Source organism: Bos indicus x Bos taurus, chromosome 8, assembly GCF_003369695.1.
Source record: "Bos indicus x Bos taurus breed Angus x Brahman F1 hybrid chromosome 8, Bos_hybrid_MaternalHap_v2.0, whole genome shotgun sequence".
Classification (NCBI taxonomy): Eukaryota; Metazoa; Chordata; class Mammalia; order Artiodactyla; family Bovidae; genus Bos; species Bos indicus x Bos taurus.
Genome location: NC_040083.1, coordinates 110,183,229 through 110,200,807, shown reverse-complemented (window position 1 = coordinate 110,200,807; position 17,579 = coordinate 110,183,229). Strand labels below are relative to the sequence as shown.

The 17,579-nt window shown below is 45.4% G+C and overlaps 1 protein-coding gene across 4 annotated transcripts in view; it reads left to right on the top strand.

Annotated features, from left to right (window-relative positions):
• The window catches only part of FBXW2 (F-box and WD repeat domain containing 2), a 31,330-nt gene extending 14,258 nt beyond the window's left edge, over positions 1 to 17,072 (top strand). For 3 of the 4 annotated variants that reach the window (XM_027550663.1, XM_027550665.1, XM_027550662.1), the window contains 4 exons: positions 1,963 to 2,096; positions 6,125 to 6,211; positions 6,825 to 6,994; positions 11,808 to 17,072. In XM_027550663.1, coding sequence (XP_027406464.1) covers positions 1,963 to 2,096; positions 6,125 to 6,211; positions 6,825 to 6,994; positions 11,808 to 12,096 — 680 coding nt within the window. In that variant the 3' untranslated portion in view covers positions 12,097 to 17,072. Of the gene's footprint in view, positions 1 to 1,962; positions 2,097 to 6,124; positions 6,212 to 6,824; positions 6,995 to 11,613 lie in introns of all 4 variants that reach the window. The other variant, XM_027550664.1, reaches the window with a different exon arrangement.
• Positions 17,073 to 17,579: the final 507 nt, after the last annotated feature.

The window sequence follows — 17,579 nt, the reverse complement described above, 5'->3', positions numbered from 1 at the left end:
TCGCCTTTCTTCAAGGCTTTCCAGTTACTCTAACTTCGTTGCTTAAGGCCAGGGGCCAAGAATGTGGTCCCTCTTTTGTTTTTGTTTTTTAATGTAATCTGTCATTCCCCCTACTTCTTCTTCAGTCAGTACAGTTAATCCCTTACTCAGGTTATTCTTACAGTTTTACCTCGAGCTTTGCTTTTCCTTGGCCCGTTTTTTAACTCGCAATGCCTTTGTACCCTTAGGCGAGGAGAGGCAGTTCTTTTCTCCTGTTTCATTTATTTCCTGTTTGCACAGTCGGCCCCCTTTGTTTTGGTCAAATTCCATACCTCCAAATTGAGTAAATGTAAATTCAGTCCCCTTTATTTGTAGAGTTAGGACTGGAAATCCTTAGTAGTGACTACACAGATTACATCCAGTTGGAGCTTGGTTGATGATAATCTGACTGCTGAGAGACCAGATGAAAAGGAGGTCCCCGCGTGTTTCCTGATGAGGTTGCAGCAGCCTTAGTCTGTAAACTGGCCACCTGAATGAAACCTTGTGACCAGAGCATCTCCTCTGCCGAGTCGTATCCTGGAGCTTTGTGCAGCAATCACGTGGTCTAGTTCCCTTCTCCTCCCCCGCCCCCATTACCCACTGCATTAGCCTCTGAGAGTCACAGTCTGTGCTCTTGAGCATCATTTATGAGCGCCTTCCTGGACACCCTGAACAGGTTGAGTCTCTCTGCTGTAGGCTTCCAGTAACCTGTGTAACACCTGTCATCCAAGTGAGTCTGGTAACTGGTTCCCCACCAGCCTGTCAGCGCTGGAACGGCAGGGATCCCACCTGTCTTATTCACCCTTAGGTCCTGAATTCCTTGCATGGTAATTCTTTAAATTTAGCTGTTTTATGGCAAAAAAACAACAACAATAAACCCCACCAAATCTGCCCCCCCCCCCATTTTGTTTGTCATCCTGTACATTTTTCTTCAGTCTGCTACCACTTGTTTGTGGTAATTAATATTTGAAGATACATGATTTAATATGGAGCTTATGTAGCAAACTGAGTGCAGTATTCCACATTGTCAAGGATTGCACCTGTTCCAGGTGAGTTTACACCTGGTTAGCTTAGAGAGCCCTGTTCTAAAAAATTTCCTCCTTACTGTTCCCAAGACATTGCTGTGGCTTTTCCTAACTCCGCGCCTTTGCTGCTCCCTCTACCTGCAGTATTCTCTTTCTTTTCTTGATAAACTCTGCTCATCCTTCAGGGCCCACCTCCAATATCGCCTCTTCCCTGAAGTCCTCCCTGATCCCCCTGGGCAGAGTTAGTCATTCTCCTTGGTGTTTCCCTAGCAAGAGGTAAACATTTACTTTTTTTTTGGACTTCCTTCTCTATCCCTCACTTAGTCAGAGTTCCTTAAAGAAAAGAGCAGTGTCTTCATCTCTGCGCCCCTGGTGTCCCTTCAGAGCTTGACGGGCATTTGAACACAAGTACTTGTTATACTCAGGCACTGTTTAGGTGCCAGGGATATAGGTCTGAAGAAGTCAGACAGTTGAGAGAATGGCTCAGTCTGAACTTAAGATCTTCGCTTTGTGTTTCTCATTACCCTGGCTTTTCTTGAGTATGAGTACGCTTGACATTTTATCTTACGCAGTAAATAGTACAAATCTCAGTAGGTCCACCTGTTTTTCTTCTCAGTCCTGAGAAGAAATGCCTGTATCTCCTACACTTGTTTGTCTCTGACTCTGAAGCTAGTACAAATATGAGAGATTGTATATTCCAGGGACTTTCCATCCTTAGGATAATAAGCTATAATACTAAGAATTTTGCGATGGGTATTTTTTTTAGCAAAAAATTGCTAGTTGAGAAAGCACCCTTCTTACAGTAGTTCTGGTTAAGAAACCACACGCTTGGGCACTGGGAAGAATAAGTGTAATTGAACTCTGTCATACGAGACCCTCAGGCAGAGGCGTGTTTAACTGTGTGTGTTGTGTGCACTAGTGTTCAGTGTCGACTACAACGACGAACTGGACATCTTGGTGAGTGGCTCTGCAGACTTCACTGTCAAAGTGTGGGCTTTATCTGCTGGGACGTGCCTGAACACACTCACCGGGCACACAGAGTGGGTCACCAAGGTGAGAAGACTTCTGATGCTGACATCACTCTTGCCGAGGGTGGGGAAGCTGGGGGCGGGTTGGAGGACGGTAGACAGTGACTCATAAGTGTAGATGAGTCATAAGATGGAATAGATGCAACCCCAAGGCATGATGGTGTACAGCAGTGACCAGCATGTGAAAGACGCTCAGTAAATTAGTGAATGAATGGCTATGGACATGGGAGGATGCTCACAACATACTAGGTGGATAGAGGGAGTGAGTAAAACAGGTTATAGCAAAAGCTACCTAGAGTATGATGATAGTTTCTGAATGTGCTTTTGCACCGAAGTGTTGAAGGTGATTATTTCTTGTGAAGTTGTGAGTACTTTTTTCCCTTTAGGATAAGCACGTTTCTTTTTAAATCAGAAAAGCAGTTTTCATTTTGAAAAAGAAAGCTCTTGCTGGAAGTGGAACAGAGGGAAATGTGCAGTCTCTTTAAAACACCATTGTGCTGGTCTCTAGCCACTTTTATTCAACGTATAATTGGAGGTTGTAGCCAAAGCAGAAGAAAAAAAGGCATCCATGTTGGAAAGGAAGAGGTAAAACTCTCAGGATTTGCGAATGGATGATAATATTTTGGTGACAGCATCAGAAATCTGTTAGAACTAAAACATGTAAAATTGCAAGATATAAAATCTATATACAAGATCTGTTGCATTTCTGTACACTGATAAAGAACTATCAGAAAAAGAAGTAAAGAAAAAACAGTCCCATGTACAGTTGCGTCAAAAAGAATGAAATGCCCTGGGAATAAATTTAGTCAGTGTATAACAGAAAGACCTGTGTATTGAAAACTGTGAGACATTAATGAAGGAAATTGAAGTAGACAAATAAATGGAGAGTTGTTTCATGCTCACAGATTTGAACAGTCAAATGTCCATACTTTCCAAAGCAACCTATAGATTCAGTGCAGTCTGCATCAAAATTCCAATGGTATGTTTCAAGGAAATAAGACAAATAATCCTAAAATTCATATGGAACCATGAAAAAAAAACAACCCTTGAAAGGGCACAAAGCTGCAGGCATCATGCTCTCAAACTCTGTGACAAAGACACAGTAATTAAAGCAACGTGATGTTAGCAGCACAGACGCTTAGGTCAGTGGGACTGAATTGAGGGCCCAGAAGTAAACCCTTGTGTCCATGGTCAATTCATTTACGACACAGGAGCCAAGAATATATGATGGAGAATGGACAGTCTCTTCCATGAATTTTGCTGGGAAAACTGAACAGCCACATCAAAAGAATGAAACTGAAGCACTGTCTTAAACCGTACATAAAAATTAACTCAAAATTGATTAAAGACTTAACACACCTGAAATCATAAAACTCCTAGAAAACATAGTGAACATCTTGACATAGGTTTTGGCAGTGATTTTTTGAATCTGGCAACAAAAGCAAGAATAAAGTGGGATTGCATTATACTAAAAAGCTGCACAGCAAAGGAAGCCATCAACAAAATTAAGAGGCAGTCTACTGAATGGGAGAAAATATTTACAAATCATAGGTCGTGGGCTAATATCCAGAATAGATAAATCATACAACTTAAGAGCAAAAAACCAAACAGTCTAATTAAAAAATGGGCAGAAGATCTGAACAGACATTTTCCCAAAGAAGAGGTATAGATAAATGAAAACAGCGACTAACAAGTAAATGAAAAGATGTTCAACATAATCATCAGGATAATGCAAATGTGAATCGGAACCAAAATGAGACATCACCTCATACCAGTTGGAATGGCTATTACCAAAAAGACAAGAAATAGCACATTGTTGGTGAGGTTGTGGAGAAAAAAGGAACTTTATTCACTTTTGGGGAATGTAGATTGGTGCGGCTACTGTGAAAAACAGTTTGGAGGTTCCTCAAAAAATGAGAAATAGAATTTCCACATGATCCAGCAATTCCCCTTCTGGGTATCTATCCAAAGAAATTGGAAAACTCAGAAAGATGCATGCATCCGCATGTTCATTGCAGTATTATCTGTAATAGTCAAGATACAGAAACAACCAGAGTTGTTCATTGATGGATGGATGTATATGTATATTGAAATATTATTCAGCCATAAAAAAATGAAATCTTACGATTTATGATAACATGGATGGACCTCAAGGACATTATGCTAAGAGAAAATCTTGCAAGAAGTGAAACAAAAATTTACAGCATCTTTCAAAGAATATTGTGGTATTTTCTAGTTTTAGAGAAAAGAATTGCTGTGAATATCAAAAGCCATGTTAATGGAAATGCCATGGAGAAACACTTCTTGAGCCTACCGTGCTGTTCTGTGAGGGGCTGAGTATATATGAGTGAGCAAAGTAGACCCAGGCCTAACACGAGTGTTAGTCTAGTAGGGGAAATAGTTATTAATCAGTAATTTCACAAATAAATACATAATCTCAAATTGCATTACGTGCTTATGGAGGAGTGTGGTGGTCTCTGAGAAAGTCTAAGAGGTTGTCTGATTCAGTTTGATTGAGGGAAAGCTTTTAGAAAAGGGGCCAAATATGAAGAATAAATTGGAGGTAGCTGTGTACAGAGTAGAGGAGTGTTTCAGAGGGCGCGGTGTGTGCACAGGCCCTGCGGTGGGAAAGAACCCAGAGCTTTTGATAACCTGATGCCCTGGAAGACCAGCGGAGCCGAGCTGCAGTTGGGGGAGGTGTGGGAGCGGGAGCCGTCCGGTGTGCTTTACCAGACCTTATCAAGGATTCTGTATGATTCTAAGTGTAGTAGCAAGCCATCGAGGAGTTCTGAGCAAGAGTCTGGTGTGATTCATGTTTTAAGAAAATAACTGCTGAGTGAAAGAACGAATTCGAGTGGGGCACAAATGGGGCACAAGCGGGTGCTCGGTGGCCAGTTAGGCTTTTGCAGCAAAAGCAAAAGAGACCCCTGGCTTGGACTTGGATGGCGCCAAGGACAGAGAAGGACACATGCGGAGGCCGTGTCTTTGAGGCAAAGCCAGCTGAGCTTACGGGGACCAAGGAGAAAGGTGACCAGTGGCTTTTAGATTGGGTGGGGCGGGCGACTGTGTGAGAAGACCAGTAACACCGCTGAACTGCACACTGGAAAATGGTTACGATTCTGCATTTTATGTTCTGTGTGTTTTACCACAGTTAAGACAAAAACTGGAAAGACACATCTGTACTGGGCACATTCAGTTTTAAATAGAAAAGTCACATAAGACAATTTAGTGTTAGTTAAAAAACAGTGGATTTGGAGCTAGGACCTGACTGTAATGTCTACACAAGTGACTGTTCCCTTCAGGGCCTGAGTTTCATCATCTGAGTGTTCTTGTGAACATTAAATGAGGTGATGGGACAGCTCCCCGCAGATTTCATTTGTATCTGCAGCCCAGGCTTCTGAGTGAGTGAGCCTGGCCTCCCTTCTCACTTTATGCTGATTTAATGCTAAAATAACCAGAACCTGGTGTTTATAGATTATCCCAAGTGCTCATGGGATTTTAGCTTCTATTACATTCATTTTCATTGTTTTATTTCATTTTCAGTGAGATTATCTGAGATAATAGGTGCCCCCAACCTCTGTTTTTAAAGATGAGGAAACAGAGATGAAGAATTTAGATGGTCCTGCCCAAGGTTGCAGAGTCAGCATAAGACAGATTCTGGTCGCAAGTAGAATGTCTTTTCTCTTTATGACGTACGTACTTACGAAAACAGGTCATTTGTACCTATTATGTGTATGGATTTTTTAATTTCCTATTCCTTATCATTTTATGACGTCACATTTTCTGATTTTAAAAATCAGTCCAATGTCTGCTTCCAGACCAAAGCTAAGAGTAAATGCTGCCAATATTAGACACTTTTGGATCCTGCTGGTAGCCTAGAGAATCTAGTTATAATAAAACTCTTAGTAAAGGTTAACTTGAGTTATAGTTAACATAGAGTTATAGATTACCCACATACCATATCATTTGAAGCTCTTTTTCATATTTCACTTAAAAGGGATGTATATAGTACTAAAAGCGTCTTTCTATAACATGGATATGTATTATTTCTAGGTGGTCTTGCAGAAGTGCAAAGTCAAGTCTCTCTTGCACAGCCCTGGAGACTACATCCTCTTAAGTGCAGACAAATATGAGATCAAGGTGAGGTTTTTTTCCCTTGATTAATTTGCTTCATGAAAGAGTGTGGTACAGGGAAATATTTCAAGGGAGGCAGGAATGTCTTTAGTCTAAGCCCTCTTAAACCCATTGGAAAGAGAATTAATTCATTTTCTTTGTGCTCTAGGCAGTTTCTAACTCTGATTTATAAATGAAGGGGGAAAAATCCACAGAAATATATCTTCAGTGCATTCTTACCATTTTCTTAAGACATGTATCTCCTGCCCTCCTCCATTCTTAGATATGAAGTATGAAAACATAAACATCTATTTGTATAATAATAAAAGCAATTTGCAAAAAGTTTGCAGAGCACTCCGGCATATATTTTTATTTCATCTTCTAAAATGTTCCATATGGTAGGCACTGTCTTCATTGCAGGAACTTGGGTTCAGAAGAGGTTGGATATTTTACACAAGATTACACAACACATAGGTGCCAAATAAGAATTTGAGCCCCTGCCTCAGCTGTGAAGCCTGTGGTGTCTCCAGTTCACTTCACTTTGTTTCTGACTTAAGCAGACACAAGCCACATTGTTTAAAAACGGGTTTTTCTCTGGTGATGCGATCTATCATCTTTCCTAACTTTCTTTTATCTGTAGATTTGGCCAATTGGGAGAGAAATTAACTGTAAGTGCTTAAAGACGCTGTCTGTCTCTGAGGATAGAAGTATCTGCCTGCAGCCAAGACTTCATTTTGATGGCAAATACATTGTCTGTAGTTCGGCACTGGGCCTCTACCAGTGGGACTTTGCCAGTTATGATATTCTCAGGTAATATTTCCTTGGGCCTTTACTGTTAATAGTCTGTTGCAGTTTATTAATAAAGACAAAACAGTATTTGGGTAAACTAGTTAATAACTTGCTTTGGGGAAATGTTTACTCACATCATCTGTGCTGAAAATCTCAAACAAAAATATTTTACAGGCAGTAATTAAATTAGAAAGAGGTATATGTTAGAACGTAGAGACTCTAGCTTCTAATTCCTCTTATGTGCTGTGTGCTTAGTCACATCTGACTCTTTGAGACCCATGGACCGTACGTAGCCCACCAGGCTCCTCTGTCCATGGAATTCTCCAGGCAGGAATACTGAAGTGGGTTGTCATTTCCTCCTCCAAGGGATCTTCCCCACCCAAGGATCAAACCCGTGTCTCTTGAGTCTTCTGCATTGGCAGGTGGATTCTTTGCCACTGCACCACCAGACAAGCCCAATCCCACTTCTTAACTCTGAGTTAACTTCCCCTTTCACAATGTCTGGATTCTCCTGCCAGTTTTTCTGGAAAATGGAAGAGTTTGGATGAAAAGATCTTTCAGATTTCCTCTAGTTGTAATATTTTAAGTTCTACTTCCTGGTCATTTGAAACTGTGCATTAAGGAATCAAGTGACCTTCTTTTGACTAGTAGAAAGACAGAGGTACTTAGAGAATGTTACAGCCTGCGGGCTTTCTCTTCACCGAAATAGAGGCCTGTGGACAGTTTTGTGATTCACTGCATAGACCCCTCTGGAGACGGCAGTGTATGGTAGCATATTGGAGGCTGGGGGAAGCCAGTGCTGTGTGGTGATGAAGAGAACTGACTTTGGTGATAAATAAACCTTGCTTTAAGACCTAGTTCTGTAAGTTTCTTAACCTCTCTGTGCCTCAGTTGTCTCACCTGTAGAGATTAAATTAATTGCCTCTAATGAGGATCAGTCCTAAATGAAATCAGTCCTGAATATTCATTGGAAGGACTGATGCTGAAGCTCAAGCTCCAGTACTTTGGCAACACGATAGAAAGAGCTGACTCATTTGAAAAGACCCTGCTGCTGGGAAAGATTGAAGGCAGGAGGAGAAGGGGATGACAGAGGATGAGATGGTTGGATGGCATCACTGACTCAATGGACATGAGTTTGAGCAAGCTCTGGGAGTTGATGATGGACAGGGAGGCCTGGCGTGCTGCAGTTCATGGGGTCGCAAAGAGTTGGACACAACTGAGCAACTGAACTGAATGGGGATCTAGCTCAGGACCTGACAGTCTGTGTTATTAATACTTCTGAGAAGTCCTATGTAAAGAAACCTGTTTTAATTTGTTTAACCTACTGTACCTCCCACACATTGGCATGGTGCCCTTGCTTGGAGGCGTGCCTATTGACAGCTCACAGAATTAGTGTTCCATATCGTGCTTCCCTGGTGGCTCAGATGGTAAAGCGTCTGCCTGCAATGCGGGAGACCCGAGTTTGATTCCTGAGTCTGGAAGATCCCCTGGAAAAGGAAATGGCAATCCACTCCAGCACTCTTGCCTGGAAAATCCCATGGACAAAGGAGCCTGATAGGCTGTAGTACATGGGGTTGCAAAGAGTCGGACACAACTGAGCGACTTCACTCACTCACTCACTCAGTGTGCTTCAGAAAGGACTGCCTGGAGACAAAAATTGAACACTTTATCTTCATTGTTTTTACGTGTAACTGTTTAGAGGTCAACTCGAATGGGATCTGATCCTGCCGGCCAGCAGCTGACAGCCCATCTTTGGTCGTAAAGTTACAGCCTCATCACTCTCTTCCTGGAGTCAGACATACACTGCTACTTTTTTTTTTTTTTTCTAACCAGTTAGATTTCCAAGCTATCAGAATAATTTCTAGAAATAATTGATAATTGCACCCTGACGGAACAGATCCTAGAAAACATTGGTCCAAGCTCTTCATTTTACAGGTTGGGGAACTGAAGCTGAGAGAGGTTAGGGGCCTGGCCGAACATCCCACAACTCACCCTAGCCCAGCACCCACCCCACCTCCATCCGTGCATCCGTCCATGGCTGGATCATCCAGTAGACATATGCCCAAGGTAGCAGCAAGCCAGAGAGAAGGAACTTTTGAAAGAACTTGATTCTTTGCAAAGTAAGAAATTCAAGTACAGTTGGCCATGGGTTTTGCACCCACAGATTCAACCAACTGAGGATGGAAAATTTTTTTAATTTTCAAAAAGTTCCAAAGAGCAAAGTTTTGAATTTGCCATGCATCAGCAACTATTTTCATAGTATTTACATTGTATTAGGTACAAGCAATCTAGAGGTGAATTGAAATACATGGGCGGATGTGTAGGTTATATGCAGATACTGCACCTTTCTGCACAAAGGACTTGAGCCCCCATGCATTTGGTATCTGAGAGGGCTCTGCAGCCAGGTCCCCCCAGAGACGACTGTAGTCACCATGGGGAAGTCAGGTCTTTGGTAGTTTACTAATATTTTTGTTTGAATTAAAGTTTGGAAGAGAGGGGTGCTGAGGCAGGGTGGAAGATAGGTGTTGTAATCTTTCTCATGCTTGGAGTCTATAAAGGTTTCATTGAATCCTGCACCTGCTTTTCTCCTGTAAGAATGGCAGGTGGAGTCCAGATTCCAGACGAAAGTTCTGTTAGTTTTTGCTATTTGGATATACAAACAGGAACTTTTGAAAGAACTTGATTCTTTGCAAAGTAAGAAATTCAAGTACAGTTGGCCATGGGTTTTGCACCCACAGATTCAACCGAGGATGGAAAATTTTTTTTAATTTTCAGAAAGTTCCAAAAAGCAATAAACAGCTGACTACATGCAGATGTTTTAATGGTTGGGAGAAGAGCAACATGGAATGGGGTACTCTGAGACTCTGCCTAGTTTGAGAAGTAAAGGAAAGCTTCTTTGAGGAGGAGGGTCAGGCCAAGCCGTTAAGGGTGAGGAGATGCATCTAGCTAAGTGCTAGGGGTGTGAGTGTGCCGTGAGGATCACGGTAGACCGAGCGTGCAGCCTGCTGAAAGGCCCAGGACCCACCGGAGCCCGGTACACCTGCGTGACTGAAAGGCCAGCGTGGCAGATGGGAGGACAGTGGGAGCCAGGAAAGGGGTTGAAAGTTCGAATCAGGTGGTAATAGGTGTAAATTTAAGTGTGAGGTTAAATGATTGACAGTGTCCAAAAGCAGAGTGGGGAGACCAGCTGAAAACCCTGGGCGGTAGTGCAGGAACAGGTGATGTCCTAGATCAGAGCTGTGGCAGTTGAGGTCGCAGTGAATAACTCAGAGGAAAATTTAGGAGGTAAAACCAGTAGACCTTGGTGGTTGGATCTGTGGGTTTAGAGTTGGATGACTGCCGCATTTCCTGTCTTGAGTGTCTGGGTGAAGGAGCAAGCAAGGAAACACAGAGAAGCCGGTTTGGCTGCGAAGTTTCGTTTTGGGCCTGAGGAGTGTGAGGAACGGGACTTTGTCTTCATGCTGAGTCCCCCTCCCTCCCTGGTCCCAGACTGGAGTCCGATTCTGTGTACGCTCTTTCCCTTCGACCTCCCTGCTGGAGCCCGTCGTGCGGGGCCTCTCATGGATCCTTCACTATCGAAAGGTGATGACTGTGGTGATTCTCTCCGTTTCCTCTGGTTAACGTCTGCGCGCACACTCGTTGCGGGTGTCCTTGTTTAGATGTAGAGCAGACGGGATGTCACCTGGCCTCAGGCGGACGGGCGCAGCAGTTTGCACAGCTCTGTCTTGTCGCTCTTTTCCCAGCGCTTCTGAAGAGAACGCTGGCATGTCACCTTACTGAGCGTGCAGAGACTGAGAGCTGCTGTTCTCATTCGTGTGCCTCTTCAGCACGGTCTCTCCCCGCTTGTGCCTTTGTCATCAGTGTTTTATGAACTGCCAGCCTGAGAAGGTTAAAGCTGTCCTCCCTGCTCTCCCAGTTTTCTCTAACTTACTATGAATCTATTATTATTAAACGTTTCTGAATTATTTGGGAAACTTTATATTTTCAGCCTCTGACTGTTTTGAGCGGAACCTGTGTTTGCTGCCTGCAGAGCAGAGCAGCACCAAATCACTTGATTTTCTGCCTTCTTTCTGGGCTTGGGGGGTTCCCCTCGGCCAGTGCAGTCTGTCCTCCACATCTGTGTGCTCTGCATCCACGGCCGTGGAGGGCTAGCCGTACTGTGCCGTTCTATCCAAGGGACGCGAGCATCCTCAGATTCTGATATCTGAGGGGTTCAGGAAGCAAGGGATGGGGATGATGTATAGCAGTTTTTACCCAACGGTAAGAATGGAATGTTAGACTCTCCTTCTGACTAGTAACTAGCTAGTTGTAAAGCCTTAGCCAGAGTATTTACCCTGGCTGTACTTCAGTTTTCACATCTTAGAAATGAAAATATTAAATGAGATAATCTGAAAGATCCTTTCCAGCTTAGATGGGCATTTTATGCTTTTATAAATGTTTGTTTCCTTATATGCCTGTGTTATGTTATTATGAAGGGTTTTTTTCCCACACCTTTTTTCCAAAGGGTTTTTTCCCACACCGTTTTTCCAAAGTAGGGTGAGTTTTATGTCTTCATATTTTCCTTTTTATAAGAAAGTTCATTTAGTTTTAAATTTGCTTGAATTTTGTATCGTTTTTTTCTTTGACTGCACTGCTCACAGGATGGAGGATCTCACTTCCCCGACTGAGTATCGAACCTGCGCCCCCTGCAGTGGCATCGCGGAGCCCTCACCACTGGACCACCAGGAGATTCCCTGTATTGGTCTTAAATGTCTCCAGAAAAGATTACAGCAGCATAACAGATGCACAGTGGCCTTCATGCCTGGTTCACGTCTCTTAACTCTCATCCTTGCAGGGTCATCAAGACTCCTGAGATAGCAAACCTGGCCTTGCTTGGCTTTGGAGACATCTTTGCCCTGCTGTTTGACAACCGCTACCTGTATATCCTGGACTTGCGGACAGAGAGCCTGATTAGCCGCTGGCCTCTCCCCGAGTACAGGAAATCCAAGAGGGGCTCCAGCTTCCTGGCAGGCGAAGCATCCTGGCTGAACGGACTGGATGGGCACAACGACACGGGCTTGGTCTTCGCCACCAGCATGCCCGACCACAGCATCCACCTGGTGTTGTGGAAGGAGCACGGCTGACACCGTGAGCCGCTCCGCCCGCTGACTTCGGGTGCCGGGGCTGCGGGTTTGGGGTGCAGCCTCTGTGGTAGCCGACTGCATGAACCAAAGTTCTCACCTCATGGTATCATCGCGCAGTGCACAATCATGTATCTGTTTGCGGGGGCCAGGGCTCGGGGCGGGGCTCGTTCTGTTGACACACAGCACAGCAGGCTGGCGGCGTGCACCGCTGGTCCATTTGTCCTTAGTTTGTGGGTCAGTGTGAGAGGCTGCATCTGGGGTTCATCTTTCTTGAATATTGATTTTGAGTAAAGAAATTTAAGTGGCTCATTAATCTGCTAATTGGTTGCCTATAAAAACACAGTCTGTGATTAAAGCTTTTTACCATTGCCTTTTTCTCTTTTGAAATTGAAGCAAAGGTGCTATGATGTTGTTACAGCAACTTTTCTCACGCGGGCTCAGCGTTTATAATAGCCCGTGTTGTAGAGACCACCAAGTCCTGTGACGTTCATGCTCTCCGCCAACACCAGTTCTAAAGAGAATGTGTCTGCAGTGCAAATGCAGTTCTATAGATTGATGGTTTGTGACACACTTTAAACCCTAGTTCTTGTCAGAGCCAGGATTGGCCATGTCTGAGCTGCACAAAGTTCCGTAGTCTTTGTTTCTGTGGAACAGGCTGGCCCCGGGTCACCTGCCACCGCCATGACTGCGTAGCGGTGCCATGGTGCAGTGGAAGGCGCCAGGCTGGCAGACCGAACCCTGGCCGTGCTACCCAGGAACCCTCAGCCCAGGAGTGTCGTTCTCGGCCCCGTTTCCTGTCTGTATAGCTAGTTGTTAGGCTGTCGTTTGATTTCTGGGATTCTCTCTGGTCCTGTGTCTACCAAGCTGTGCAGAAGTTGGTGCTTCAGTTTTGTCTGATTGCTAATTCGTTGTTTCTTGGCATTTGGAGATCATCTGCAAATGAAATCACTGATACAAAGTTGTCATCTCTAAGGAAATCAAACATGCAAAAAAAGAATGGATAAAAGGGAATGTGGAAAATGTTAACACAGTCCACTTTAAAAAATGTAAGCAGTTGGTGGAAGAAGTGCTGAGAGGAGTCGGGGTTCTCTGAAGAAGCAGGGTGCCAGATCAGAGAGAAAGACCCCTGACCCTGACTCTCCTTCCTCCTCTGTCTCTATCTTGACATGTAGCCTCAGGCAGGCTAACTTTCTGTTGAAAAGGAAGGAATTGCGCTAGATGAGGGTTTGCAGACGTGCAGGCCCGGGGAGCCATGCAGATAGCGTGAGTGAGCGCAGCGCTCTGGGCAGGAAGGCTCTGTACCGAGGGACGCGCGTCTGCAGGGCAGTTGCAGAGCCCTGAGCGTCAGGCAGGAATAAGCCCGGTGTTGGCGCAGGTCTTCTGACTTTTCAGCCGGAGGTAGGCATCCAGAACTGTATTTGTAATTCCCTAATTTTAAAGATGTGGACAGTGGCTTGGAGTAAAATACAGTGGGCCAGTAACACAGCGAGTCTTCAGGCTGCCAGCTCCGTTCCCCACCTTCTCGTTCCTGCAGACTAGACGATGGCTGTGATTCAGCAGGGGCAGTGTTTTAATGTAATTGTCACAAACGTTAGGGAGGAAGTCGAGGGAACAAGTGTTGGGAAGAATTCAGGAGTTCCCCATTGTGTGACAGAGGATTCGGGGGTGGGGGGGGTTGTTTCATTCACAGACCCACAGGAAAGTATTAATAGTTAGAAGATGAATTTAAGAGCTGGAACCTGAGTGGGAGGCTCTGCCTGGGAATATGAGGGATTCCTTCTTCTTGTTAATTTTGATATTAACCCATTTTTCAGGTAGGAAAAAGGTTGCTGGCAGAGCTGAGAATGATTCAAAGTACAGGGGGGACGCTGCTCTCCCAAATCCTATCACCCTAGAGCCTGACAACGGACCTCCGAATGCTGCAAAGTCAGGGTTTTAGAGAATTGAGTTGGTTCCAAGGGTGCATTTAGGTAATATCCATGCCGAGACTCTGAGGAAATCGGGTGAAAGAACAAGATCTTCACGCCCCACATCCATCTCACGTTGATTTCTGTGGGTGAGCGCTGCTTGGTCCTTTTAAGAAATGGGACTAGGTTCAAAGCTGGACTCCATTGCTCAGGAACCTCAGGAGGCTTTGGGCCACGGTGAGGGGAAATGACTTTTCTCATTTCATCCACCTGGAGCGTGGAACAGAGATCACAGATCTGATGATCACCCGTAGCCCCACCTCACCTTCCAACACCCATACACTTGCTTTAAAGAGCACGCGGTTACATAGTCATCTGTGGGGAAAACTTGGAAATGACAGCCCTGAAGCTTGTATGGCACGTCTCCTTCCACTCTTCAGTGGTGAATACCAAAGTTACCATCAAGGCAGCGCAGCGCTCGGAGTCCTGCCTTCACCCCTCTTCACATAGTATTGCGGACCAGAGTCAAAGCGGTGGTTTTCCAGTAGTCACGTACAGATGTGAGAGTCGGGCCAGAAATAAGGCTGAGCACCGGAGAACTGGTGCTTTTGAATTGTGGTGAGGGAGAAGACTCTTGAAGTCCCTTGGATAGCAAGGAGATCCGTCAGTCCTAAAGGAAATCAACCCTGAATATTCATTGGAAAGACTGATGCTGAAGCTGAGGCTCCAATACTTTGGCCACCCAATGCAAAGAGGCAGCTCGTTAAGAGAAGACCCTGATGTTGAGAAAGATTGAAGGCAAAAGGAAAAGGGGGCTGAAGAGATAGTTTGATAGCCTCACTAACTCAGTGGACATGAATTTGAGCAAACTCTGGGAGATAGTGGAGGACAGAGGAACCTGGTGTACTGCAGTCCGTGGCGTGGCAAAGAGGTGGACACGACTTAGCTACTGAACAACAGCAGCTTCTATAAAAATGGAAAACTGACTCATCCTTTGGAAAAAAGTAAAGCGAGGTGGGGAGTTGGTGAGCGCAGTGGACGGGGGACTCAGGCTCCTCTCACAGAGTTGGGGCGCTCTTTCCCGCACACCGACGTCTGCTTCCGTAGCGCAGACGCTAGGGCTTTGCCTTTGCCTCTTCTCTGGAGTATTCTCTTTTCTGAAACATTCTCAGGTCATGAGCAGATAGACTCCGTCTTTCTTCACGAGCTTTGGATTTCTCCAGTGACCCTAGTGTGGTGGAAGGTGGGGTGGCTCTCTGCTCGGGTCTGTGGAGGGACACATAAGAACCTGGGGCTCTGGGGGGAGGATGGGGCCCGAGAGAGCTGAGGGGGTGTGAGGTCTCAGCAGGCTTGGTTCCCATTCCAAAGGAAACTGGTTCCCCCAGCAGGCCCCATTATTTGAAGACTGTAAGTGATGTCACAGCTGGGTTTCACCGGACTTCTTAGACCCATCGGAGAAGTAGGAAGAAAGACTTCCTCCAGGGGAGGGGCTCGACTTTGAACAAGTCCCACAGGAAGTGCCCATGTTTGAATGGCTTTTAAGTGGGAGAAGTGGAATACTGCTGTTGGGTTTTAAGGTGTGCACCTCCTTTTTCATAGTTCAAAGTTGCTCTGTTCTGGCCATTGGAAATGCTCAGGAAAACATGAGTGAGGATTACATGATCATGCTAGTATTTGCTCTCAGGAGAGTGTTTACTGCTCTGCATTTGTAAAACATCTTAGGGAGAAAAGAAATAACTTCTGCAAACAGTATTACGTTAGTCATGAAGAAATTGTTTCTGTCAGGTGAGGCGTTTCAACTGAGCAGAAGTGGCTAAGGAGAGTGGAGCCCGGCTTGACACGTTGCTTTGGCCAAACCCAGCCAGCGGCCTGAAGCCGTGGTCATTGCCCCGGCTTCCGGGGTGCCTAGAGACGGGTCTCCCCACCGTTCCGCTCCTAGCTCTCCGCGCCTCCTCGTCTGGGCCTCTGCCGGGCCCTGGTGTCCCAACCGCTTGCCAGTGTTTGTAGGGAAGTGTGTAGTCAGACTGCTGTCCCGGGAGGCAGCCTGGGCCAGGGCGCACTCTCCCCTTTGCCTTCCGCCCATAGGGTTGTTGGCACAGGGGAGAGGCCCCAGGTCCATCCCCTGGACACAGCCTTCCTGCCTGCTTATGCTGGTGCTTGCCAAGATGTTTACGATGACCAAGACCCTCTTGAGAATTCTGCAGTCCCTAGATAGAGTGTCTGACGGAGGGGACAGGTTAGCACTCTTGACAGAAATGCCTGCCAGGCACCTTTGTGTCCTGATCTGCAGCTCCTTATGCTTACTCTAGGAAACTGATTTCAGGATAAATCATCAAATGGATTACCAGTTATCTTTGCACCATTCCTTCAGCCTGATCGGGCTGAAGGACCACGCTCGGTGCAAAAAGGGGTTTTGCTCTCAAGTTGTTTGAATGTGTTTCCAGTCTCCCCTGTTGCGTAAAACTTGTATTACAGTCTTGACTAGTGTGAACATACTTAATGATTGCAGCTTAAGAAACCCAGCTAACTTCTACTCTTCATGAATGTACTCAAATAAAAATGTGTTTTTGCATATTTAAACCTGGAAATTTATTAATTCAGATGAAAAAAGCTCACCGCTGTTGGTGTCCATATACTGACATTGTGAACAGACACATTTCATTCATTTAGACTTAGTTCTCTTGATGAGAATGCTCAGGTTGAAACAGGCTGTTCTCACCAACCCAGCACCTATGGCAGCGTGGAACTTTTGTTTCACTTATTTGATGTGTGTTGTGATCTCGGCGGAGTGAGGTGAAGTTTGTTTTGGCGCTGTCTGGGGTGGGCGGGCGGGGCAGAAGGGATTGCTTAAGCAAATAGTGGAATGACTGCGGAGCAACATGTCTCTGTAAGATGAGAAGTTACTTTCGTGCGTCACAGAAGCATTCTTCACCCGTGAGTGATTGTGCTAACTAGCAATCATTTGTCTCCATACATGAAAGCAGGTTCCCTTGACCAGGCAACATTTGGTTCGCCAAGCCTGAGTTACTGTTTGTACTTGAAAGAAATAAAGCTGCGTTTCCTTAAAAATTGCGTTCTGCCATGAAGACTGCTTGCTTGTCCCACACCCCGCCCCGGCCAATTCCAAGGAAGCTTTTCAAAAGCAAGTGTGTTTGAAATGAACTGTTCCTCGAATGATCTAAAGCGACTCTGTTCTGCTACGGTTTCTGTACGTTCTAGAATGTCAGTCTAACAACGTGATGATCTCTGAACGAGGCCCAAGAGTGGAAATAAAAGCAAAGTGCAGGGAAGGATTTTGGCGACCTTCGTGAATAGATGGAAATGGGGAGGACGGTGTCTTGATGCAGGTCCGGACCTTGGAATCCTCTCTGGCTCCTCTGAGCCCACCTGAGGATCAGTGCATCCCCAGGTTGGCTTGTCCTTTCTACTTGATGTAACTGCCTAGGGCCCGTCCCCGTACATGGCCCTGTGCCTAGCCCCCAGCAGGGCCATGCGGGGCCCTTGTGTTTCACAGGTGGGAGGTTGAGGCTTGGGCCTGTCACCATACATGGCCCCGTGCCTAGCCCCCAGCAGGGC